The sequence below is a fragment of the Quercus suber genome, unplaced genomic scaffold, assembly GCF_002906115.3.
Source record: "Quercus suber isolate HL8 unplaced genomic scaffold, Cork oak 2.0 scaffold_523, whole genome shotgun sequence".
In the NCBI taxonomy this organism is placed as follows: domain Eukaryota; kingdom Viridiplantae; phylum Streptophyta; class Magnoliopsida; order Fagales; family Fagaceae; genus Quercus; species Quercus suber.
In genome coordinates, this window is record NW_027069972.1 from 362,312 (window position 1) to 389,367 (window position 27,056).

Here is a 27,056-nt window from a genome sequence, read left to right on the forward strand (position 1 = left end):
ATTAGGAATCCATCTGAAAGAAAGATACAAGACAACATTTTGCATCCCAGACCACCATTACCAATGGACTGTCATGCCTTTTGGCCTAAAAAATGCTCCATCCCAATTTTAAAAAGCAATGGTAACGTTGTTCCAGCCGCTCTTAACCAATGCATTAATTTATGTGGATGACATTCTCTTGTTCTCAAAAGATGAAGAATCCCATGGCAAGTTGCTCACTGAATTTTATAATTTAGTGAAAACTCAAGGGATAATACTTCCAGAAAAGAAAATGGTCATAGGACAGTCTTCTATAGACTTTTTGGGAGTAACATTTCAAATGGAAAGTGTACGTTGCAGCCTCACATAGCCATCTCTCTTGGTGAATTGCCAAACAAGCTTACAAGTGCCAAATAGATACAACAGTTTCTTGGGATTGTAAATTACATGTTAGATTTCGTTCCAAAAAACTCCAGATACAGGAATTGTTAGCTCAATTGTTGAAAAAATCTCCTCCAGAATGAAATCCTATTCACACAGAAGCAGTCTAACAATTGAAAAAATTAGCAGAAAAGCTTCCCTCTTTACAGGGACCAGGCAAATGGATATTGCAGACAGATGCAAGTGATGAATACTGGGTGGCAGCTCTCTTTGAAGAAATTGATTGTAAAAGGAATGTTTGTGGTGATAAAAGTGGTGCATTCAAGCCTTCAGAACTTCACCACCACTCTACTTTCAAAGAAATCCTTGTAGTCAAACATGGGATTGAAAAATTCCAGTTCCATCTCCTTGGGCATAATTTTTTAGTAGAAATGGACATGTATTCCTTTCCCAAAATGCTCCAGTTCAAAAGGAAAATACTCTCACATCCTCAATTACTCAGATGAGCAAATTGGTTTTCACAATGGTCTTTCCAAGTCAAGCACATTAAAGGAAAAGATAATCTTATCACTGATTACCTTTCCAGAAAACCTCCAGTTCTAAATACTAAAATTATTCCTCCACCTCTATGTGTATATCCTATTACAGATCCATCCTCCTCCTCAGGATCTTCTTCTGCAAATCCTGATGATATTCTTAAAATGATAGAAAACCTTCCCCCAGAAATAAAAGACCAAATAAAGACCTTGACCCTAGAAGCCAGATCCAAAAGAATCATTAGAATTCTTTATAATTATCTCAAATACCACCGAAGACTTTTCCTTGCTATCTTTCCTGATATAGACCAACCATGGAAAACTCCTTTTACCTTCTGGATAATCCAATGGACTGTTGCATATTATCTCTACATGTGGTATTTACTTAATGAGTATTACCTGTGTCTTCATTTTGAGCCAGAATTTTATAGATATATTTTCCCATTGGAAATAGATATTTTCGTAAATTTTGGCTTGAAATTTTGAAAAATGATTCTCATGAAGGAGAATGGATAAAGTATCCTAAGACTAAACATCCAAGATTTGGTTGTAAAATTACTTTAGCGTGTTTAGTTGCAAAACTCAATTCCAAAAATGATATTCGTGCAGAAGGAATCTTTCACCCGGTAGAGATACATTGGGTCACTAATCTAGATGGCACTCTCCACACACACATGGACACCTTTTGGGTATCTTGTTACCATGCTCTCACAATGACAAAAATACCTTAATAAGGGAATCTTATTTGAAATAGTACCAATTGATCTAGAAGTCTATAGACAGCAGTGGCCACATGAAGGTCATTGGGAAATGCCCAATCCTCTTATAGGATATAATGATCCTTATTATCATAACCATGATCCAGATGCGGATGTTGATGAAGAGTGTTTCCAAGGAAGAGATGGATGGGACTAGGCATCTTTAACACTTAAAAAAAAAGGGTCTTTGAAATGTCTTCAGACGTAGCACCTTTATTACCAAATATCTACTTTTTAGAAATGTATCTAGATAAGTATAAGCATGAAGCCAAGCCCCCTACCTGCATTGACACCTGTTGATCAACCCCAACATTGGTCAGCCAAGACCTTTGCTTCCCTAGACAATTGTCAACACGAATACAGCCCTTGTAAGATGTTCCTCAGTGTCTCTTATGTCTAATGTAAAAAAGCTGTTGAATCGAATAATATCTCTTAGCTTGTTGTATCTTGTTTTGTGTTCTATCCCATATTTTTATGTTATCTTTTATATGTTCTTAGGGAAAAAAAAAAAAAAAAAAAATACAAAGTAAAACCTGGGCACCATAGCAAACAAATAATATCAGTCCAAATTTATACGTCCCACCCAGTGGGAAGTATAAATTTGGACTGATATTGCTTCAAGCAGATTGAAGGCCCATTTTAAAGTGTACTAGTCTACTAGAAAAAATATAAGAAGAGGAATTATAATATCAAACATTTGGACAAGCAAGTTGCCCTAGCAGTTGCCAAAAGGAAATTAGACTCAAAAGTATGACAAAAAAGAAAGTGTTTCTGTTTTGGTAAAGGTAAGCATTGTCCATAATTGTTTTCTAGATGAAAATTTACATGTTTTACTTTTTAAAGAGACAGTTTTTATGCTTTGGTATTGTATTTTTTGGCACTTATGTCTAGATCTTATTAATTTAAATGATATTCAAGATTGGTGAAAGATGGGCTTTTAGAACCATTATTTTATTATATTCTCAGTCTATGAATTCTATTTAGAAGATAATCAGATCTAGGGCTCCTTTTTGTAAAGGAATGAAGTTCCAATGACTTCTTTAAGTCAGTGCATACATAAAGGAGGAATAAGGCTCTTTTAAAGGTAGATTGTTCTAGAAGAAAAATGTTAGAATTTGTTGTAGGACAACTATAAAATACATTTAGAAATGAGATGGTTGTACTAAATACAACACAAAACATTATTCTGTAGATAACTATTACACCGGTACAATATCGTAGTGGGAGGATTATCAATTACCAAATAAATTCATACTTTTGAAATAAACTTTTGAAGACATTCCATAAGGATATGAATTTGATCCTCCGTCTTACATAAAGGCAATAGATGATATGAATATGGATTACTAGATCAAGGTTATGTGAATAGAATTGGATTCTATTTAAAGTCTAGAGCTTGTAGAGGCACCTAATGGCATTAAGCCTATTGTTTTCAAATAGGTCTACAAGAAAATGAGATTGATAGATTTGAAGGTACAAACCTTCAAAGTTAAAACTAATGGGGAAAATATTTATTCAAAAAGAAATGGTTCGATTATGAAATATTTTTTCACCAAAGTCAAGTTTGACTCTATCTACATACTCTTATTCATTATATTTCATTTAGATGAAATATGGAAATGGATACCAAGAAAGCTTCTTTTAGTAGTAATCTTGAGGAAGACATATATATGATATAACTAGACTTGTTCATAGCAAAGAACCAGTAGTATTTAGTATGCAAGTTGCTTAAAATTCATTTATGGACTAAAGCAAGCATCTAAATCATAAAATATCATCTTTGATCAAGCAATTAAGTTATTTGATTTTGATCAAGTATTAAAATGCCTTATGTATGTAAAAGCTATATAGAATAATAAATTTCTTAATGTATGTTAATGACATTCTAATAATTTAGAATGATATAGAGTTATTGGCATCAATGAAATTTTTTTGTTGTCTAGTCCAGTTTGATATAAAGTACTTGGGAAAGACTGGTCACATCCTAAGAATTAAACTTTGGTTAAAAATTTAGAAATTAGGATGTTGGGTCTATCTTAAACTGCTTAAATAAATTAGATTCTAGCCAAGTATAGCATGTAATACTTCAAGAAATGATTCTTTCCTTCTAAATTTAAAAGTTCCTTTATATAGGACTATAGTCCTAAGACATATAAAAGGAAAAGCATATTAAGATAGTTCCTTATGCCATATCAATAGAAAATCTTTATGCTATGCTATATGCTAGCCTAAATATCTATTTTGCGGTGGGCATGGTAAGTAAATATCAATTGAATCTAAGATCACTTAATTTAGTGGTAGTAAAGCATATACTCAAATATCTTAGGAGAATGAGGGATTATATGCTAGTTCACTAAAGTGAGGATTTGATGGTTATTGGTTATACAAATACTGATTTGTAGTTTGATTGTGATTCATGAAGTTGGACTTCAAGTTATGTGTTCATCCTAGGTGATGAAGATACACATTAAGCGTACGTATTATCTCATTAGAGACATATAAGTACATGAGCTGTAGTAGTAGAAAAGATAATTTATGCAATAAATCTGGTTGAAACTTATTTCCAAACCTTGCCTTAGGGTGACTATGAATTACTCTAAAGAGAAATAAGTGTCGGATATGTGATAAATTGTCTTTAAGGGTAAATAGGAGATTGTTGGGGTTTATGCCCTAAAGTCCAATCTATTGGCATGTCATAAATAATTAAATTGTTTAATTATATGAGGCTATCTATAAGTGAACTAATGGGACATTATCATAGTCCATGAGATGCATTGTATGTGATTTAGTCACAAAAGATATAAATCACAAGTTCCTTGTAAACTCAAAACGTAGTTCGTAGTTGGTGATGAAATTGGACGTTTCATCTGCGAAGATTATAACATATCAACTAAAATGATTTGTCTTGATCATGAAAGTTGAGACTTCTAGTTGGTATGTTGATATGTTTTAAAAGATAAGAAATATTGAACTGAATCGCTGTGAGATTTATTATTCTCCTAACGACTGTCAAATGAATAATAAATCTCATGACTTCTATTTACATGAACTATTAATCCTGAGAGAATAATGGACTTGATCATGAGGTGTAGGTTGCTTTGATATATCAGGAGTGAGATCTAAAGTCACGATCAAAATCTCAGTATGTTGGGCAGCTACATTTAGTGTTGATGGAACATATATTCTCAAGATGGAATTCATAATCTCTTAACGGAGATACAAAATATTCCCTTGAGATAAGTTTAATAAATTTAGTTATTCAAAGAGTTGGGCCCAACCACTTTAGTAAGGAATTACTAAAGTATATATTTATAGAATTAGATTTCATAAATATATGATGAATAACTTAACGGATTGAACCGAATACTGAAGGATTAAGATGTAGTAATCTTCAAAGTGACAGTCTATATTAATGACTTTGTCTTACTACGAATATTTTATGAAGGGGTTGCATGTACAATAAAGTCCTGGGATATAATTTATAGATAAGGTCTAGAGTGCAACTATATTTATATAGTGGTATTAAATATAGTTAATGGTAACTTTGGACTTGTTAAAAGTTGACAGAAAAGCCTAAGGCCCATTGGAGCTAGTGTCTTATTGGTCCCTTTTTGGTCCCACTCGAAGCCACACACTTAAACTCAACTGAAATGGCCTAAAAGGCTAGCTCAATTAGATAATCAGTTAGATTTAAAGGGAGAAACGTACAAAATTTTGAGGGAGAGCAATCATTATGAAATAGTGTGTATGTATGAGAGAAAACCACTATCTTATTTTCTCCCTTATATTGATTGAGAGACCACACTTCTTGAGTGTTAGTGGAATTGGAGTGAAGATTATAAGTGTTCCCAAGTACTTATAATCTTTTGTTTTGAATTTCACCGTACCAAGGTACGCTATCTTGTTCTTAAAATTTGAAATTTACGTAATGCATGCTATTAATCATGAATGAAATAGATCCATGTTTGTTGCTTCCGCTGTGTGTTTTGCATGAGATACAAAACCAGATTTTCTAACAAACTTGACTACTAACTTTGGTGTATCAGTGTAGACAGGAGTGTACATGGCTCGGTTCGGTTAGTTTTGGAGAGGTTTTTTGCACAACACCTACAGGGTGTAGTTTCACTCTATGCTTAATCACACCTCACTTTTGGAAGATAAAAACCGGTATACACAAGGTGCGGTTAATCTTAGCGGCTCAATGCAGTATGTTCAGTTATATAGGTTGAATTTTTAAAAATTCCTATTCTAAGCATTTTGAGCCCATTATGACTTCTTTTTAACTAAGTCTTTCTTTATCAAGTTTCCATCATAAGAAGACAACTCCAAACTTGTTACCAGACTTATAACATTCCAAATCAAATACACAATTATAGAGTATCAAGTCTCAACTATAATAGAAGTTAAATTCAACCTGTCAAATTAAACATGTATTTATTAAACACATTAACACATTAATAAATCTAAACCTGTCACAACATTCCCAATCAAACACACAATTATAAAGTATCAAGTCTCAACCATAACAAGAGAATTCCAACATGGCAGAAACATTAACATTAATATTTCTATCATAGTAATTACATCAAATATAAACAGTAGCACAGCCCCAAGAAGAAGTAGCAGTGTAGCACAACAAAATAGTCAAGTAGTGCTTGAGAAGCACTATACAAATATACATAATGGATGTTGGACCAGAATATACAATGTACACTACACAACTACATATTTTTCACAAAAAATGGAGGCAGTCAAGTCTACTAATACTAATAGTGTGTTCGTTCAGTACTTGTGATGTCATGTGTGCATATAGTAAACAAAAATAAAGTAGAGAGCAACAAAGAAGCATCAAGCCAGCAACTAGCAGTAGCCCAAGCACTCCTAATTTGGTCCTCTCCATGATTAAGTCAGCAATTCAACTACAAAAAATTTCTGCAATCAGCCAGCCAACAACTCCAACTTTGAGTCATTATATACAAAAAACTCCATCCTTACAATGTCAATCCTCAAAAAATAATGATAAATAGAAAGTAGAAAGTAATACATGACAATTAACACCATCACAAACAGCAGCCAACAAACATAAGCAAATTACATAAAATTTAAGTTACCTTAAGTAGCTAAGTCCAAAAAACAACCCCACCTTCCAAATCAGTCTAGAACAAAATCTGTACCCACAAAGGGGTTTGGTGCAAACTCTAAAAAGGGGAAAAAAAAAAACAAAGCAAATTGTATATAAATAATAATTCAAATAAATAAATAACAAAAAAAAAGAAAAGAGAATTTATAAATAACAAAAGCAGAAAAAAATTTGAAAAGAACATAAACACATTACCCGATTAAAGCTCATAGTTTTCCACTTCATCCATTGCCTCTCGTAGGTTAATTGGTTCGGTTGAATCCTTGGACCTCAAGCAATTTTGTGTACAAATCAAATTTTCAATAGTATTGGGAGACAATGAGCTACGGAAAGGATCCAAAACACGACCCCCTATGCTAAATGTAGATTCTGATGCAACAGTAGAGACGGAATTGCCAAAACATCATGGGCAACTTGAGAAAGGATCCTATATCTTGAAGAATTCACCCTTCACCAATCAAGAATATCAAATCATTCCGTCTTCGGATCTACACTAGCTTCTAACAAGTATCGGTCTAATTCATATTTGCATTCTACACTATCCTCATCTGCTAAGTGCTATTAGTAAATGTTATTTCACCTTTTTATCCTCTCTTCTACACCACCAAAGCCACTTAGCATGAAGGACATGGCAACAACATCACTACTACCAAACTCACTAGTCCCACTAGCACTAGCACCACATGGGGTCCCCATTGCTCCACAATAGTGCTTGTACAATCTATTCAAAGCTTCCCTAACTTTCAATCCTAACTCATCAGCCTTCTCCTTGTCATAACAATGCTTAAACCAAAACTTTACATATTTCAATTTATATCTAGGATCAACCACAATAGCCACAAACAACATTGGATTTATCCTATCAACACTTCTCCAATACTTATCATACTTCAATTTCATTTTTTTGTGCCATACCCCTTAACAAAGGATCACCCATACCATTACACAATTGATTTAACTGGTCTTGAAGACTAACAAGTTCATGGAAATACACATTAGTAGTCACAAACAAGGAACCAGAAAATCTTAAAGTTACCTTATAGAACATACCAAGAAACTTTGTAAAAAGTCTTACATTTTCCCAATCTAAAAACCAAGGGCGGACCACTAGATGGATCCTCAAAATAACGAAGGAAATGTCCATCATCTTCCTCCATCCTTTCAAATGCAGTCACAAACTTTAGTGCACTTTCTAACATCAAGTAAGTTGAACTCCACCTAGTAGACACATCAAGGCACAACAAACTTTTGCTTTGAATTTTTTCTTTTTCAACACATGCCTTAAACTTCTCAAATCTATTAGGAGAGGATTTCACATACCTCACTACATTATAAACCTTAACAATTAACTTATTAAGGTCCTTTAGTCCATCTTGCACAATTAAATTCAAAATATGGGCACAACAACGCATATGAAGGAACACACAACCCAAGAGGCTACCCACCCTATAATTTGTTTTACTCTTAAGATATTCTATGGCCACATCATTTGACCTTGTATTATCAACAGTAATTGTAAAAATATGATCAATCCCCCATTGAAGCAAACAAGACTCAACCACCCTACCAATGGTCTCACCCTTATGATCAGGTACTAGGTAGAAATTCAAAATCTTTTTATGATAAACCCGATTAACATCAATATAATGTGCAATCAAACAAAGGTAGTTAAGGTTTTGGATTGAAGTCCAAGTATCAGTTGTCAAACACACCCTTTAACCACCCATTAAAACTTTTCTCAAACTCTCCTTCTCCCTAATGTAAAGCCTAAGACAATCCCTTGCAACAATAACCCGAGAGAGAACTTCAAAACTAGGCTCTACCTCTCCTATAAAATCAATGAACCTGCCATGCTCAACAAACCTAAAATGTAGTTCATCAACAATTATCATCCTAGCCAAGGCCATCCTTAGTCTTTTCACACTAATCTTCCTCAACACCAGCTCATTACCACCCTCTCCCTCCCTTTTTTTTTTTTTTTTTTTTTTTTTTTTTTTTTTTTTTTTTCGGGTATCACAATTTTCCCACTTAAATTCTTAACATCGTCTTTAGGACCCATTGTAAGGAAATGTCTCCAGGACCGCATAGAATTTTCGAGTCGGCTATAATACCAATTGTAACAACCTAAGGAAAAACACTAATCACATCTGCACTTAGGCCTATTGAAGAATATACCAGCACCGACAAAACCGGTCTGACCGCACTTTCCCACCCCGCTTAGAGCTCCGCAAAGGTTTTCGACACGGTGGTTGGTGGTGGATCTTCAGTACCGACGTCAGACCAGTGCGGCCATCGGCGTCGAGATTTGCACACCGACGAAACCGAACAACCCGACGTGTTTTTATATATATGTTAATATGTATAAGAAATTCTAAGAACTAAGAGTCTAAGAAGAGGCAACATTCATCCATGAATAGGTTCGTCCTTATCAAAAAAATTTTGAATAAAAAAAGAGTTAACATGTGTGAGCTCCTTTTTTTTAGTCAAGAACGTTGTGTTTGTGTAGGGGTAATAGTCTGAGACTTTGAGTGGTCTTGTTATAAGTAACTCTAGTGTCTCCCACTTGCATTTTTTGAAAAAAATATATTTAAAAAAATGATGTGGCTGTATGGGTTAGTGTGTTACAATCATGCGACTTGCATTTTTTGGAAAAAAATTATTAAAAAAAAAAAAAAGGATGCCTATCATTATTTAAGTTACTGATGAAATCAGTCGCTATGCAAGATATTTTTTTTCTCTTTTGATCTCAACCACACACGTCTTTTCTCTTGAGTTGTCTCCTACTCAACTACTCTCATTTCTCCTTTTTACTCTTTAGACTTCTGCTCCTCTCAAGTATGACACTCTCGCCTCTCAGACTCAAAACTCAATCATCACTCATCAGCTAGAAAGCTACCTTCATTTCTCTTCCAAACCCTAATCCCGCTGAACAAACATTAGTTTTTCCCTCTCAATCTCAGGCTCTCACCTAACCATTTTTCTCTTCTTTTTTTGCTCTCAATCAGCCACATAATGTTTCTTCCAAACCCTAATCCCGCCGAAGAATTAGTAATGTTTCCCTCTCCATCTCAAGTTTTCAGGCTCCCACCAACCATTTTTCTCTTCTCTTTTGCACTTAGCCACATAACTTTTTTTCCATACCCTAATCCCGCCAAACAAACAGTAGTTTTTCCCACTCAAATTCTCAATCTTAGGCTCCGACCTAACCTTCCACTATTTAAGAACACAAGCTCTCAGTCTCACTCTCAAGACTCATCTCTAATTCTCAGTCTCACTCCCTCACAAAGAAAGACTTTCCTCTCAAGGTCTCAAGAAATTCCTAATACCTAAGACAGTCAATCTCCTTTTCATCTCCGTTCTCCATCGTGGCTCTGCCACTATGTAGTTCTATCTTTGGTAACCCTAACCCTTACTTTGTTTTAGTTTTATTTTATGGTCACTAAATGTTTCTTGTTGATTCTTTCTTTTTTCTTTTTTCTTTTTGTGTGGTTATTTTCTTGTAATTTCAAGGGTAATTTAAAAGATTCAACTTTAGCCTAGTAAAGGAATAAATCTCAAAGGCTTAAATAGTTCCTGGGTATTTTCTCATATTTTTTATATTTGTTTTGAGTTCACAATTTTTGATTTTTTCTTTTTCTTTTTTGTTTGATTTTCTTTTAAGGATTATTTTTTATTTTGTTTTTAGTTCACCATGTTGTGTCAAACTGTCATGTTTGTGTTTGATTTTGCTTTTAGTTTTAGTGTTTCTTTTAAGGTTCATTCATGTTGTTTGCTGTTTAGTTTTGTTTCTAGGGTTCAAAGACTGTAAATTTATTTTTTGATCATGCTATTGATTAATCATACTATTGTGATTTTAGTTATATATATATATATAATATTTCTTTTTAAGGTTCACTCATGTTGTTTGTTGTTTGATTTTGTTTCTAGGGTTCAAAGATTGTAAATTTATTTGTTGATCATCCTATTGATTGATTATATTGTTGTGATTTTAGTTTATTATACCATGCTAATATGTTGTGATTTTAGCACTAAGAAAGCTGCTTGTATAGTTTTTGTTTACCAATATTTTATTGAAAGTTGTGTATGATTGCGTGTTTAAGTTAAAGGTTGCTTGCATAATTTATTTGTTGTTGATTCCTTAATTACTATGTATATGTGATTGTTATTTATATTGATGTAATTAGATCATGGCTGCTTGTACTTCTTCTTCCACCCCCTCTACTGAGGCTACTCCTAGTTCATGTGTTGAGGCTAATCAACCAAATACACAATCTTTCATTCCACCATCAGGTGCTGCACCCCCTTAAACACAAACAAAAACTCAGCAAGCTACTATTAATGGTGGTAGAGAGCCTTTTAAGATATGGGACCATTTCTCTAAAATAGAGGGANAAAAAAAAAAAAAAAAAAAAAAGAGAGAGAGAGAGAGAGAGAGAGAGAGAGAGAGAGAGAGAGGGCGGCCACTTGGTGCAATCACACCATGGAAGATATAAATTTTATCTATATAATTTGGACATTAACTTATATAAAATGTAGTGCATCATATTACATAAGAAGAAAAAATGAGGGAAAAAAAAGGCTAGGACATCAATTTGTGCAACCACAGCATGTAGTACACAACTTTTAATATAAGTATATGATATGATATAACTAAGAAATTAACTAATATAATATAAATTTTATTGTGAATGTTATGACTGCAATAAATAAATGACTGATTATTATATAGTTTTATTATTTTTATATAGTATGCAGAAGATTTTATAGTTTCACTTGGAAGGATGATTTTGCATATAGATAGGTTTTTTTTTTTTATATATACAAATTATGTGAATATTTGTACTTTTGAAAGGGGAATATTCATTCAATTAAATGGATAAAATATCATAATACAAAGCATCCAAGGCTGGTGGGGGAGAGTCCTCCATCCAATACAAATCCTCATCTGTACTTTAAGTTAATAAGTTACGGTTTAAAAAAAAAAATACAGTTTTAACGAAAATATATTTAAAATTTAGTATAGAATTTGAAATCGTCATGAATTATATTAGAATTATATGATTTATCCAAGTTTTAATTAAAGAGTAGTCACTTGGTATAGAGAGAAAATAACTCTTTACCACAATTATGACTTGTAAGACCTAACTCTTATTATATGGTATATTATTTGACTTAAAAAATGAGTTAGATAAACTCATAAAAGTACAGCTGTAATATAAAAAATAAAGTTTTAAAAAGTTGTGTACAAACCAAATAATAATGAACAAGCTAAAAATTATAATTTATTTAATAGGATTAGTAGTCATCACTTAGGTTGGTTTAATAAAAAAAAATAAAAACAGTATATTAATGCTGCACACACAATATTTTGATCTTTTTCATTGGTTAAGGTGGTAAATTGTTATTATTAGTTTTCATGTTGGCCCACAACTAATGCTACTTTTTGTCACTTAGCTAAGGTGGAATTTAAACTCTAGGGGTTGACTTAGTAGTTCTTAAGGTCTCATGATATCCATAAGATCCTGAGTTTGAAACTTTTTGCTAGCATCTTGAGGCCACTCTTACAGGATTCTTCTATATAATAACTTGGTGAGTGAGATGGTGAAATTGTATACACCCGAGAAAATAGTCAGATTCTCAAGGTTGGGACATTTGTAAAAAAAAAAAAAAAAAAAAACCTAAGGTGTAATTTGAATATCTGATATTTTGGTTAAAAGAAAAGCAAAAAAGGAAATATTTTTAAAATAAAGCTGGATTAGGAAGGAGCTATTGTTGACTAACTTGGTTAGTAATGGGCACGAGAGAAATTATTAGGTCTACCAGGAGGACTGCTAACATGGCCCTCCCTGACCATCCAACCAATAAAATATTATTATTTATGTAAATATGACATCATCTGGTAATTTTATTTTTATTCTTTGTGCTAATTAGTAAACTCATACGAACATTTACATAGATAGCATCATCTTATTGGTTAGGAAGGACCACATCAACAATCCTTCCAGTGTAAATAATAATTTCTCTGGGCGTGAAGCCGCAATAGAATAAAGCATCTAATTTGGTGGAGCTATAAATTTAGCAATATAATTTTACAAAAAGTTATTTTATTTATTTTACCTTCTCACTTTTCAATACATCCAACGTCAATGGATCTATATTTTTAGCTGTTTGATTAAAATAATATAAAAAACTTATTAAAATAAAATAAAAAATATTAACCACAAAAACTTTTTACCTAGCTACAAGCCCTTCCACCACCACTCCACTAGCAACAACCTCAACCACAACCCCATCGCAAGAGGAAAAAAAAAAAAAAAAAAAATGTTAGCCATGAAAGATGCGATGAATTCCTTGTTAGGGAATCAAACATGGGAACTGACTGAATTGCCAGTATAAAGAAGGTTTTGCACAACAAGTGGGTATACAGAATAAAGAATGAGCATGATGGTAGCAAATGTTACAAGGCCAAATTGGTTGTTAAAGGGTTCTAGCAGAAAGAAGACATTGACTACACAGAGATATTTTCTCTAGTTGTGAAGATGTCAACAATCAGACTGGTACTAGAATGGTGGCTATAAAAATTTATATCTTGAGCAGTTAGATGTGAAGACGGCATTTCTTCATGGTGACTTGGAGGAAGACCTTTACATGATTCAGCCAGAAAGGTTCATTGTTCAAGAACAAGAGAATCTAGTCTGCAAATTGAGAAAAAACTTGTATGGCCTAAAACAAGCTACTAGACAGTGGTATAAGAAATTTGACAGTTTTATGCATAGAATTGGGTTTAAGAGATGTGAAGCTAATCAATGTTGCCATGTTAAGTCTTTTGACAATTCTTACATCATATTACTGTTGTATGTGGATGATATGCTTATTGCAAGGTCTAGCATTGAGGAGAGTAATAATCTGAAGAAACAATTGTCCAAACAATTTGCAATGAAGGATTTGGGAGCTACGACGCAAATCATTGGTATAAGAATCATTAGAGCCAAGGCTAATGGTACATTGAAACTTTCACAATCAGAGTATGTGAAGAAAGTTCTCAGCAGGTTCAACATGAATGAAGCTAAACTAGTGAGCACATCTTTAGGTTGTCATTTCAAACTAAGTAAAGAATAGTCATCGAAGATAGAAGAAGAAATGGACCATATGAGTAAGGTGCCCTATGCCTCAGCTATTGGTAGCTTAATGTATGCTATGGTGTGTACAAGACCAGACATTGCACATGCAGTGGGAGTTGTGAGTAGATTCATGAGTAGGCCTGGAAAGCAGCATTGGGAGGCAGTCAAGTGGATTCTGAGATATCTGAAGGGTTCATCAGATACATGTCTTTACTTCACAGGTACAAGTTTGAAACTACAAGGTTATGAGATGCTGATTTTGCTGGTGATATTGATCGTAGAAAGAGTATTACTGGGTTTGTATTTACTTTGGGTGGCATAGCTATATCATGGGCTTCAAATCGGCAAAAGATTGTTATTTTGTCTACTACAGAAACTGAGTATATTGCAGCAACTAAAGCTGGAAAAGAGATGATTTGGCTACATGGTTTCTTAGATGAATTGGGTAAGAAGCATAAGATGGGCATTCTACATAGTGACAGTCGGAGTACAATTTTTTTTTTACTAAAAACTCGGCTTTTCATTCAATGTCGAAACATATACAGACAAAATACTACTTTATCCGATACCTTGTTGAAGATAAGCTGGTAATACTTGAGAAGATTTGTGGATCTAAGAACCCGACAAACATATTGACTAAAGGTGTCACAATTGAGAAGCTGAAGCTGTGTGCAGTTTTAGTTGGCCTTCTAACTTGAGGATAGGAGGATGAGTTGTAGGGATGATGGATTGTTTTTTTGGAGGATTACGGTTGATGTTAGTGATTGAACTAGTCTCCAAGTGGGAGATTTGTTGGGCTTTGTGGAGCCTAGTTGTGTTTGATTCGGTTGACAACCCGACCCAACTCGAATAATGTTACGTGATTTTTAATGAGAGATTTTCTAAGGCTTAGTCTATGGAGCTATTAGCCTAAGCGGGAAAAACTTTTGGTTTGTTTTGTAGCCTACTGTGTATCCTGTGCGCAGGGAGTACAAAAATGCAGCTTGATAATTAAGGTTTTGTTGTTGTCGTGTTTTATAGAGAGAGACAAGTACTGTAGCCGCACTTTTTATTTTTTTCTCTAATAATAGTGAAATCCCTACAACTCTGTGGACATAGGCAAATTGCCGAACCACATAAATACTGTTTTGTGTGTGTGATTGTTTTCTCTGACGTGTGTTTTCTCTATTATTATTATTTTTTGTTTATCACAAGTTGGAATTTCGGTTGAATTCCCTACACTTCGTTCAGTCCGCCAGTGGTTTATTTGTTCAAATAAAATTTTCTTTACAATCTGCTTTAAGTCCTACACGTGGTGGGTTGCACTTCAAGTTGTATTCTAAAGCAAAGTTATACCCCCCAACCTACACTTCAATTTAAATTACAGTTTGCTACAAGTCCTACATGTGGGACCCTAGGTGTGATTTTTCTTACTTTGTTATTAGTCATTAAATTAATTAATCTATTATATGATATGTAAATATAATAAACTATTATTAAAACTGATACAAATACACTTTATCTAATTTTTTTTATATAAAAAAGAAAATTATTGATAATTTTATTTCTAATTCAATACTCGACAATTCCCTCTTAAGGAGTATAGATTACAATTTTGAATAAAAATATTTAACTTTTTATATTATTGCTTGTTTTTGACATATTTAGATTACAAGAACATAGTAATGTATTTTTTAAGAATACCTTAATAGTAAAAACATATAGAAAATATAAATAAAAATATTTTTAATAATCTTTTAATTGCCGCACCCTGTTGCACCTGCACGGTATTTTTTCAAAAATTGTCGAGTCCCGCGCCTGCACCAAAATCCTGAAAAGCAACGTGCTTCTTAGGTCATAACCAAACTCACAAACAAACAAAAAAAAACCAAACCACCACCATAGCCACCATCCCACCATCACAACCACCATCACCACCACTACAGCCATCAAACCCACAAAAAAAAAAAAAAAAAAAAAAAACAAACACCAAACCACCAGGATGAGAAGGCAACATCAAGATCAGCAATCTAAGGTTTTCTACGAGCTATTAGCTTTGGTTCTTAATATTCTATGATCTTCGCCGATGCCGATCCCATTCTCTGATGACTCTCCAGCATCGATGACCACGACTAGGTCGGCCACAGCGTCAGCGTCGAGATGGTAGTCGACAGAGGTGGTGGTTGTGCAGATAATGCTGACGTGGTTCGCGTCTTTGTTGTTGGGGATTTTGTTGGCTCTGATGCTTTGTGGATTGGTGACTTTCTTCATTGGGTTTTTGTTGATGCCGTAGGTTCTGGGTTTGATCATGGTTTTCTATGTAGCTAGGATTGTCACCACGATTTCCATGTTGAGTTGCTCTCTTCTTTGTTACTCCATGTCACCACCCATGACGAGTTAAGGAAGAAAGATGGTCGGACCTAGGTAGGGGAGATGGAGGAAGAGATAACCGAAGATGAAGAGCTTGGGAAAAAAAAGAGAGTGACTGTAAGTCTGTAACAGGAAGAGGAAAGAAAGAAGAAAAAAAGAAAGAGAAGTAGAGAGGCGAGAAAAAGAGAAAAATATTTTTTTTTATTAAAAAGTAACATGAACCCAACAATTTAATAATATTTTTGATTACCTATAAGCTATAGTGCACAGTCAAAAGTAGTTATGTATTATAGCTATAGAGCCAAAAAAAAATATGGCTTTGGCTCCACTAATGTAGTCACATTTTGATATTCGGTGATGCTAAAAATAACAATATAGTTTTTTAGTATCACTAATACTAGTACCCTTAGAGCATTCTCAACAATGAAATTAAATAGCTATATAACTATTTTAGTTTCACTAAANTTACCTTCTCACTTTTCAATACATCCAACGTCAATGGATCTATATTTTTAGCTGTTTGATTAAAATAATATAAAAAACTTATTAAAATAAAATAAAAAATATTAACCACAAAAACTTTTTACCTAGCTACAAGCCCTTCCACCACCACTCCACTAGCAACAACCTCAACCACAACCCCATCGCAAGAGGAAAAAAAAAAAAAAAAAAAAATCAAACCACCACCCAACACAGCCACAACCACCAAAACCACGGCGACCACAACCACAACTACGAAACCACAATTTCAATTGCAACCCATAGTCATAACCTGGGATGCACAGATGCGGTAAAATGGTCGCCGCACCTGCGACCGACCCCATTGCCTGCGCGTCGATGCTGTGTCCTTTTTTTTTTTTTTTTTTTTCGTTTCCTGACTTGACATAGACTCGGGCTGAATTGGTCTGTATCAGGCCAAACACCGAAACACATCAGTACCGGTGTCGAATTGGCCGAAATTCAAAAAAAAAAAAAAAGGTGCAAAACGCACCGTTAAACTTAATAACAAACCCTAATAAAACACCAGCTTACCAACTTTATTGAAATTCTTAAAAAAAAAAAAAAAAAAAAAAAATCAAACACCAAACCACCAGGATGAGAAGGCAACATCAAGATCAGCAATCTAAGGTTTTCTACGAGCTATTAGCTTTGGTTCTTAATATTCTATGATCTTCGCCGATGCCGATCCCATTCTCTGATGACTCTCCAGCATCGATGACCACGACTAGGTCGGCCACAGCGTCAGCGTCGAGATGGTAGTCGACAGAGGTGGTGGTTGTGCAGATAATGCTGACGTGGTTCGCGTCTTTGTTGTTGGGGATTTTGTTGGCTCTGATGCTTTGTGGATTGGTGACTTTCTTCATTGGGTTTTTGTTGATGCCGTAGGTTCTGGGTTTGATCATGGTTTTCTATGTAGCTAGGATTGTCACCACGATTTCCATGTTGAGTTGCTCTCTTCTTTGTTACTCCATGTCACCACCCATGACGAGTTAAGGAAGAAAGATGGTCGGACCTAGGTAGGGGAGATGGAGGAAGAGATAACCGAAGATGAAGAGCTTGGGAAAAAAAAGAGAGTGACTGTAAGTCTGTAACAGGAAGAGGAAAGAAAGAAGAAAAAAAGAAAGAGAAGTAGAGAGGCGAGAAAAAGAGAAAAATATTTTTTTTTATTAAAAAGTAACATGAACCCAACAATTTAATAATATTTTTGATTACCTATAAGCTATAGTGCACAGTCAAAAGTAGTTATGTATTATAGCTATAGAGCCAAAAAAAAATATGGCTTTGGCTCCACTAATGTAGTCACATTTTGATATTCGGTGATGCTAAAAATAACAATATAGTTTTTTAGTATCACTAATACTAGTACCCTTAGAGCATTCTCAACAATGAAATTAAATAGCTATATAACTATTTTAGTTTCACTAAAACACAAAAAATGCTCTACATCAATGTATGTAAAGCTAATTTTTTTTAGCTTCAAGCTTCCGTACGAAGCCAAAAGTAGCTTCGTACGGAAGGTGAAGCTAAAACTTTAAATTATTTTTTTAATTTCTACACATTAAAATAATACTTCTTTACTTTTCTTTTTTTTTTTCTTTTCTCTTTCTGGCCGGAAAAAGAAGAACCAAACTTAGAGGTCGTTGGCCTTGGACATGACGGAAATTTGGCTTGGTGTGGGCTCAAATTTGGCTTGGTCGCCGGCAAAGCTGATGCGAGGATGGGTAGATTAGAGCTGTTAAGGCTCTCTTCAGCCACTCTCCTTCCACACCTCCGATTCGAACTAGTGAGTTCTTCATCGCAGATCTACGCATGTTGAGCCGATTCTGCGTAAACGGTGCGTTATGGTGGCTTCCGTTGTCGTGACCCGAGTTCTTGTGGAGGCTGCACCAAAACGAGCCTGGATGCGACGTAGGCGAACACATACATTTCTTCTTTGGGGTTGGGATAGCTCTAGTTTGGTGGCTTTTTGATATATTATTTTATTATAGTAGACATTTATTTTATTGTGATATTTATATTATTTTATTGGATTGAAAACTAAAATAAATCCACTGCTACTAGATGATTTGTAAAATGAGTAGATAAAATAAATAAAATAACTTTTTGTAGTACTAAATAGCTAAAAAAAATAGCTTGCTCTTAGTATACATGCAACAAGTCTAGCAGGTGGATCATTATTTAAAAAAAAAAAAATCAAAGAGAGAGAAAAAGACAATAAAGTATGCCTTTGACATTAGCTTAAAAAAAATTAATTTTTTTTTATTATTATTTAGTTTATTTTTATTATTATTTATGAGTTTTATGGTGTTCTCTTTCAGTTTCCTTTTAACTTAATCTCTGGCATTCAGTGAAAAAAAAAAAGTTTTCTAAGCTTTCCAAAAAAAAAAAAACAAACACTTTTAACAATCTAGTTATGATTTAATTAACTAGCTCTATTTTCAATAGTAGTTTTCTGATGATGAAAATGCAATGGCACACCATTTGCCACAGCAACTCACAATGGTACTCCGTATTCATTGCTTAATTCAGAATACTATTTCAAAAAAGAAATTGTTACGACTGAATAATCACATTCATGTTTCACAGAACAAAATTCATGTAAACGACATAAGTATATCCTCCTCCCAGATCAACACAGCTAGAGTAGATCTTGGATATGTAGCTGAAAGAGTGACTCAGTGCAAAATAAAGACAAGAGTCTAGTGGGTAATGGGTGATCTCATCTAAGATTAGCAAAAATGGAGTTAAATTCCAATGAATCTGAACTATCAAGATATCAGCTTGAACACTCACAAATCAAATCAAAGTACTGTCAATATTTTGAAACCAGCCAGCCCATAATAAGTCTTACTGAATATCAAAATCAGCAATTAATTAAATTTTCACCCAAATAAATTCAGCTATCAAAACATCAAATTTAGTCTTATCTAACAGAAATCAAAACAGCGTTCAAATTTAGAAACCCACATGAGAAATCCCCAAAACTAACCAAAAATGCCACTACCCATTAGAGAAAAAGCATCGACTTTGAGCTTCCACTCACTTCTACACAGTCAACACCCAGATCCACACACACTCACACACAACCACAGTGCAGTAAATGGGTAAGTAGAAAAATCACTGACCCCACTATCGGAATCGTGGCGAATCCGGACCAGCTCGTTCCTCTTGTGTGACCCAGCCACCATTCCCGCATTAGCTTCCATGTTGTTTGTTTCCTCAAAATGCTATTTTTTTTTTCTTTTCCAAAAATCAGAACATACAGACAGATCCGTAGTGTTGTGGGTTTGAGAGAGAGCCAAAGGCTGTGAATTCTTCGCCCATTCAAGACGCCATTCTTCTCTCTCTCTCTCTCTTCGCTTTCTCTAAGTCCCGGCCTTTATCATTTTGGATTTTTTTTTTTTTTTTGGAAAGCTTAGAAAACTTTTTTTTTTTCACTGAATGCCAGAGATTAAGTTAAAAGGAAACTGAAAGGAACACCATAAAACTCATAAATAATAATAAAAATAAACTAAATAATAATAAAAAAAAATTAATTTTTTTTAAGCTAATGTCAAAGGCATACTTTATTGTCTTTTTCTCTCTCTTTGATTTTTTTTTTTTTAAATAATGATCCACCTGCTAGACTTGTTGCATGTATACTAAGAGCAAGCTATTTTTTTTAGCTATTTAGTACTACAAAAAGTTATTTTATTTATTTTATCTACTCATTTTACAAATCATCTAGTAGCAGTGGATTTATTTTAGTTTTCAATCCAATAAAATAATATAAATATCACAATAAAATAAATGTCTACTATAATAAAATAATATATCAAAAAGCCACCAAACTAGAGCTATCCCAACCCCAAAGAAGAAATGTATGTGTTCGCCTACGTCGCATCCAGGCTCGTTTTGGTGCAGCCTCCACAAGAACTCGGGTCACGACAACGGAAGCCACCATAACGCACCGTTTACGCAGAATCGGCTCAACATGCGTAGATCTGCGATGAAGAACTCACTAGTTCGAATCGGAGGTGTGGAAGGAGAGTGGCTGAAGAGAGCCTTAACAGCTCTAATCTACCCATCCTCGCATCAGCTTTGCCGGCGACCAAGCCAAATTTGAGCCCACACCAAGCCAAATTTCCGTCATGTCCAAGGCCAACGACCTCTAAGTTTGGTTCTTCTTTTTCCGGCCAGAAAGAGAAAAGAAAAAAAAAAAGAAAAGTAAAGAAGTATTATTTTAATGTGTAGAAATTAAAAAAATAATTTAAAGTTTTAGCTTCACCTTCCGTACGAAGCTACTTTTGGCTTCGTACGGAAGCTTGAAGCTAAAAAAAATTAGCTTTACATACATTGATGTAGAGCATTTTTTGTGTTTTAGTGAAACTAAAATAGTTATATAGCTATTTAATTTCATTGTTGAGAATGCTCTAAGGGTACTAGTATTAGTGATACTAAAAAACTATATTGTTATTTTTAGCATCACCGAATATCAAAATGTGACTACATTAGTGGAGCCAAAGCCATATTTTTTTTTGGCTCTATAGCTATAATACATAACTACTTTTGACTGTGCACTATAGCTTATAGGTAATCAAAAATATTATTAAATTGTTGGGTTCATGTTACTTTTTAATAAAAAAAAATATTTTTCTCTTTTTCTCGCCTCTCTACTTCTCTTTCTTTTTTTCTTCTTTCTTTCCTCTTCCTGTTACAGACTTACAGTCACTCTCTTTTTTTTCCCAAGCTCTTCATCTTCGGTTATCTCTTCCTCCATCTCCCTTACCTAGGTCCGACCATCTTTCTTCCTTAACTCGTCATGGGTGGTGACATGGAGTAACAAAGAAGAGAGCAACTCAACATGGAAATCGTGGTGACAATCCTAGCTACATAGAAAACCATGATCAAACCCAGAACCTACGGCATCAACAAAAACCCAATGAAGAAAGTCACCAATCCACAAAGCATCAGAGCCAACAAAATCCCCAACAACAAAGACGCGAACCACGTCAGCATTATCTGCACAACCACCACCTCTGTCGACTACCATCTCGACGCTGACGCTGTGGCCGACCTAGTCGTGGTCATCGATGCTGGAGAGTCATCAGAGAATGGGATCGGCATCGGCGAAGATCATAGAATATTAAGAACCAAAGCTAATAGCTCGTAGAAAACCTTAGATTGCTGATCTTGATGTTGCCTTCTCATCCTGGTGGTTTGGTGTTTGATTTTTTTTTTTTTTTTTTTTTTNCCATCAGTATCAAGCCCGCCACTGTGGCCTAAGAACACCTGTTCTTCCAGTCAATAGAAAATTAAATCACAGCAAGAACATAAATAAGTCCAAAAATAAATCACCTGGAAAAAATTATGATACCTGAATCATTCCTGGATGATCCCTAGGATTGTTTCCAGGCCATGGAGTGCCATCTTGCATTGTCCAACCTTCTTCTGGTGTCTTTTGTGCTTTGGCCACTAGGGCATTGATTCGTACCTTGAATTCTTCATATTCTCTCTGTGAAACAAAATGGTTTGTAATGTCAAAAACAGTGAAGTTAGTATAATCTTCTTATTTAAACCATCTACATTCTAACACAAGGCATAAAGGCAAAACTCCAAAATGGTATTTTCTTTTGACCCTTTTTTTTCCTCCTTATCATTCAAGAAAGACAAAAATTTCAGGGTAGCAAACATTCTCCAGAATTTCTCTAGAATTTCCTTATACAGTGTCCGAAGGCCTTAATATCTGTTGTGGGCTACTCAAATTTTTCTCTAGAATACAAATGATGAGAAAATAATTTATGAATTTAATATACACTCACACACATTGTCATTATAACATATGTTCATGTCAAAAGTTTTATACTCCCCACACACTATCGTGGCCCATGGGAAGAAGGAGCCATTTGAGCTAGCACCCATTCTCCTTCTAGAAAGTGTTAGTCCTTATCACCTTTTGAAAAACGTTTAGGGCCCATTTGGACAAAAGGGGAAGGAGGGGGAGTGGAGAGGAGGGGAGTACAGTAGAGTTGGCTAAAAATAAGCTAATTTTGGGCCAAATATACTCTTCTCTACTCCTCTCCTTCCTCCTCAATCCAAACGGACCATTAAGCTTGAGAGATGTTTCAAATCTCACATTGATCTCATCAGCAATTTTACCATTTAAAAAAAAAAAAAAACAATTGACAGCCTCAAAAGCCCAACACCACAGTAATCATAGAGTTTGCATATCAACCATGCACCCCGTAATATGATAAGGAAAATGAAGTTTTTCCAGCAAGTTATCACAAAATAGATCAAAAGAAAATGCCATTTTGGAGTTTTGCCTTTATGCCTTGTGTTAGAATGTAGATGGTTTAAATAAGAAGATTATACTAACTTCACTGTTTTTGACATTACAAACCATTTTGTTTCACAGAGAGAATATGAAGAATTCAAGGTACGAATCAATGCCCTAGTGGCCAAAGCACAAAAGACACCAGAAGAAGGTTGGACAATGCAAGATGGCACTCCATGGCCTGGAAACAATCCTAGGGATCATCCAGGAATGATTCAGGTATCATAATTTTTTCCAGGTGATTTATTTTTGGACTTATTTATGTTCTTGCTGTGATTTAATTTTCTATTGACTGGAAGAACAGGTGTTCTTAGGCCACAGTGGCGGGCTTGATACTGATGGGAATGAGCTACCACGACTTGTTTATGTTTCTCGTGAAAAGCGACCTGGCTTCCAGCATCACAAGAAGGCTGGAGCAATGAATGCGTTGGTATGTCTACTGCAGGCCTTAAGTGTAGTGATTTGATGGTTACAGTACACATTTTGATTAGTAAATTATACATGCACCCTAATAGGTTTAGAACTCACGACCTTGCCCTCCACTCATTCATATGGGAGGAAGTACAAATTTGATGGTTAGTCATCTACAACCATCAAATTATTCCTTTGTAGGTGGTGCCATCTTGTGATTTGTAACTCTTATGACTACACTAGATATCAATTATCACAACTTAGAAAATTTTTTTTTTTTTAATTATCATATAATTTTTAAGTTTAGCTGTTTATGGACTGCCTTAGACATTTACAGAAACTGTCCATTGGTTGGATGTTGCAAATAGATTGCATACGTATGGAGGCTAAATAAGCCCATAAGAAGTTTTATTTAAGTACGAGCCTCATTATTCCGTTGACCAATTTCAACTTAGCTCATATGCTATGTAGTAGATGCTGATGTTAACCAAATTGGTGAACAAACTAAATGAAATTTTTTTTTCTTACATCTTTAGTAAATAGACATCCCATCACTCTGTACCATAGTTTGCCAGTGATGTGATTGGTTGCCTGATGGATATGGAGCTTTGTTGTGATAGGAAGGATGTTTAATCCATGTTTTCTGACTTGGTTATATCTAATGTTCTTCAGATCCGAGTTTCTGCTGTCCTAACCAATGGTGCATATCTCCTGAACGTTGACTGTGATCACTACTTTAATAACAGCAAAGCTCTTAAAGAAGCCATGTGTTTCATGATGGATCCTGCTTATGGAAAGAAGACATGTTATGTACAGTTCCCACAGCGTTTTGATGGCATTGACTTGCATGATCGATATGCTAACCGCAATATCGTCTTCTTTGATGTAGGTTCCACTGGATGTTTGATCGCAAATTCTTTCTCCATAGTGTTTTACTGTGCTTGTGCTTGGTTAAGTATAATCTTGTATTTGTTGTATTTTGCAGATCAACTTGAAAGGGCTGGATGGCATCCAGGGGCCTGTCTATGTGGGAACTGGTTGCTGTTTCAACAGGCAAGCTCTATATGGGTATGATCCAGTTTTAACCGAGGAAGATTTGGAACCAAACATTATTTTCAAGAGCTGTTGTGGTTCTAGAAAGAAGGGAAAGAATGGCAATAAGAAATACATTGACAAGAAGAGGGCAGTGAAAAGAACTGAATCCACTATTCCCATTTTCAATATGGAAGACATTGAGGAGGGTGTTGAAGGTCAGTTTTCTTTAGAAGCTATTTTCCTGATTTAACAAAAAAATATTGTCAATCCAATAATCCTTGCTTCGTAATATTAACTCCATGACCACGTTCCCTTTGTTCTGCAGGGTATGATGATGAGAGATTGCTTCTTTTGTCTCAGAAGAGCTTAGAGAAGCGTTTTGGTCAGTCTCCTGTTTTTATTGCAGCCACCTTCATGGAACAAGGAGGCATTCCACCTTCAACCAACCCTGCGACCCTTTTAAAGGAAGCAATCCATGTTATCAGCTGTGGATATGAAGACAAGACTGAGTGGGGAAAAGAGGTAAGTATATCAATATACAACCTAGCAGTTAGATACTGATTCGATGTTGTTGTGCTTATGCATTATTTAATTAGGCCTTTTGTTTTACTGTCAGATTGGATGGATCTATGGTTCTGTCACAGAAGATATTTTAACTGGGTTTAAGATGCATGCTCGTGGTTGGATCTCAATCTATTGCATGCCTCCCCGCCCGGCATTTAAGGGGTCTGCTCCAATCAATCTTTCTGATCGGTTGAACCAGGTTCTTCGATGGGCCTTGGGATCAATTGAGATTTTGCTGAGTAGGCATTGCCCCTTGTGGTATGGCTACAATGGGAGACTGAAGCCTTTGGAGAGACTGGCATACATAAATACTATTGTGTATCCCCTTACCTCAATCCCACTTATTGCGTACTGTATGCTTCCTGCGTTTTGCCTTCTCACTAACAAATTCATCATTCCTGAGGTAAGTGATGGTTCGGCCTAATAGCAAATTAGTGAGATGAATCTTTCAAAGCATCACATTTGTTTATTTCTGGTATATTTGCATCCGCTGACTTGGGGGGAGATAATTTGGGAAGTTAAAATTTTGTTTGTTTCTGTTGCCTATTTTATGCAGATAAGTAATTTTGCTAGCATGTGGTTTATTCTCCTCTTTGTCTCCATTGCTGCTACTGGAATTCTTGAGCTTAGGTGGAGTGGGGTCAGTATAGATGACTGGTGGAGGAATGAACAATTCTGGGTCATTGGTGGTACATCAGCTCATCTCTTTGCAGTCTTCCAAGGGCTCTTGAAGGTGCTTGCTGGGATTGACACTAACTTCACTGTCACTTCAAAGGCATCTGATGAAGATGGGGACTTTGTGGAGCTTTATGTGTTCAAATGGACATCACTTCTCATCCCTCCAACCACAGTCCTTATTGTCAACTTGGTAGGTATTGTTGCTGGTGTTTCATATGCCATAAACAGTGGTTATCAGTCCTGGGGTCCTCTCTTCGGCAAGCTGTTCTTTGCCATATGGGTCATTGCCCATCTGTATCCATTCTTGAAGGGTTTGTTGGGTAGGCAAAATCGTACCCCAACAATTGTCATTGTCTGGTCTATACTTCTTGCTTCCATATTCTCCTTATTATGGGTGCGGATCGACCCCTTCATCTCTAGCTCAGCAAGGGCTGCCGCGAATGGTCAATGTGGCATTAACTGTTAGTTCATTTCAAGACCATTTTCTTGTGGTATATGCCATCTCTCTTATTGAAGCTTGCTGTGTACATAACAAGAAATTCAGGTATCAAAATCTTCTACATATTCCCCCCATGATAAAAGAAAAAAATGTTGTCTACAGGATCTGAGTTATGTTCTGTATGGGAGTTTGATGGAGCAAAACCTGAGAAAACCCTTTTGTATGTTCTTTTTGTATGTTGTCTGATGTTGTCATTATTGTGTAGTATTGTGATGAATTCTGTCAAGAGCATGTGGAAACTATTTATGCAAAGTTTTTACGGTACTTCAAAAGAAACAAGTTTGTTATTCTTTGGTGTCTTAGATATTATTATTTGGTATGATGGTGGAATAAAAATTAAGTTATGAATTATTCATCCTATATCAGAGTAAAGAGATTGGCTTGAAGGGATTATTTTACATCATCTTTCTATTTTGTCATTTTATGCAATTCGAATTTTACCATGCTGTATTAGCACTGAATTTTTGATGATGCTTAATTTAGGCTTTTGCTGTTTACTTAGAGCAGGCTCTTAATATGTTGACATGAATATCGAGGCTGAACTACCATTTGTATTGATACTGAAGCATAGTTTTAGAGATTGGTCACCTGGAATTGGGAATTTTGTGAAGGACAAAATTAAGATACAGTTCCTTAGGTGTGTGTTCATTAGAATTCTCAATTATATTGAAACCCATGGTTGTAATAATCAATAAAGCATGATGTTATAGTTTTCAAGGATAATTCAGTATAATGTAATTATATGCTTAAATTTGATGCATTGCACTTACGGAACTGTATCTAAATTT

At 34.9% G+C, this 27,056-nt stretch overlaps 2 protein-coding genes across 2 annotated transcripts in view; both read left to right on the forward strand.

The window, feature by feature from the left end:
* LOC112005127 (cellulose synthase A catalytic subunit 1 [UDP-forming]) overlaps positions 1–26,628 on the forward strand; it is a 45,872-nt gene extending 19,244 nt beyond the window's left edge. Inside the window, exons 8-14 of the mRNA XM_065763752.1 lie at positions 23,163–23,300; positions 23,386–23,511; positions 24,165–24,377; positions 24,478–24,742; positions 24,853–25,049; positions 25,144–25,494; positions 25,648–26,628. Coding sequence (XP_065619824.1) covers positions 23,163–23,300; positions 23,386–23,511; positions 24,165–24,377; positions 24,478–24,742; positions 24,853–25,049; positions 25,144–25,494; positions 25,648–26,235 — 1,878 coding nt within the window. The 3' untranslated portion in view covers positions 26,236–26,628. The remainder of the gene's footprint in view (positions 1–23,162; positions 23,301–23,385; positions 23,512–24,164; positions 24,378–24,477; positions 24,743–24,852; positions 25,050–25,143; positions 25,495–25,647) is intronic.
* LOC136063411 (uncharacterized) lies at positions 15,897–16,295 on the forward strand. Its single transcript, XM_065763765.1, is given in 1 exon segment — positions 15,897–16,295. A coding segment is annotated over 1 exon segment (399 nt).
* Positions 26,629–27,056: the final 428 nt, after the last annotated feature.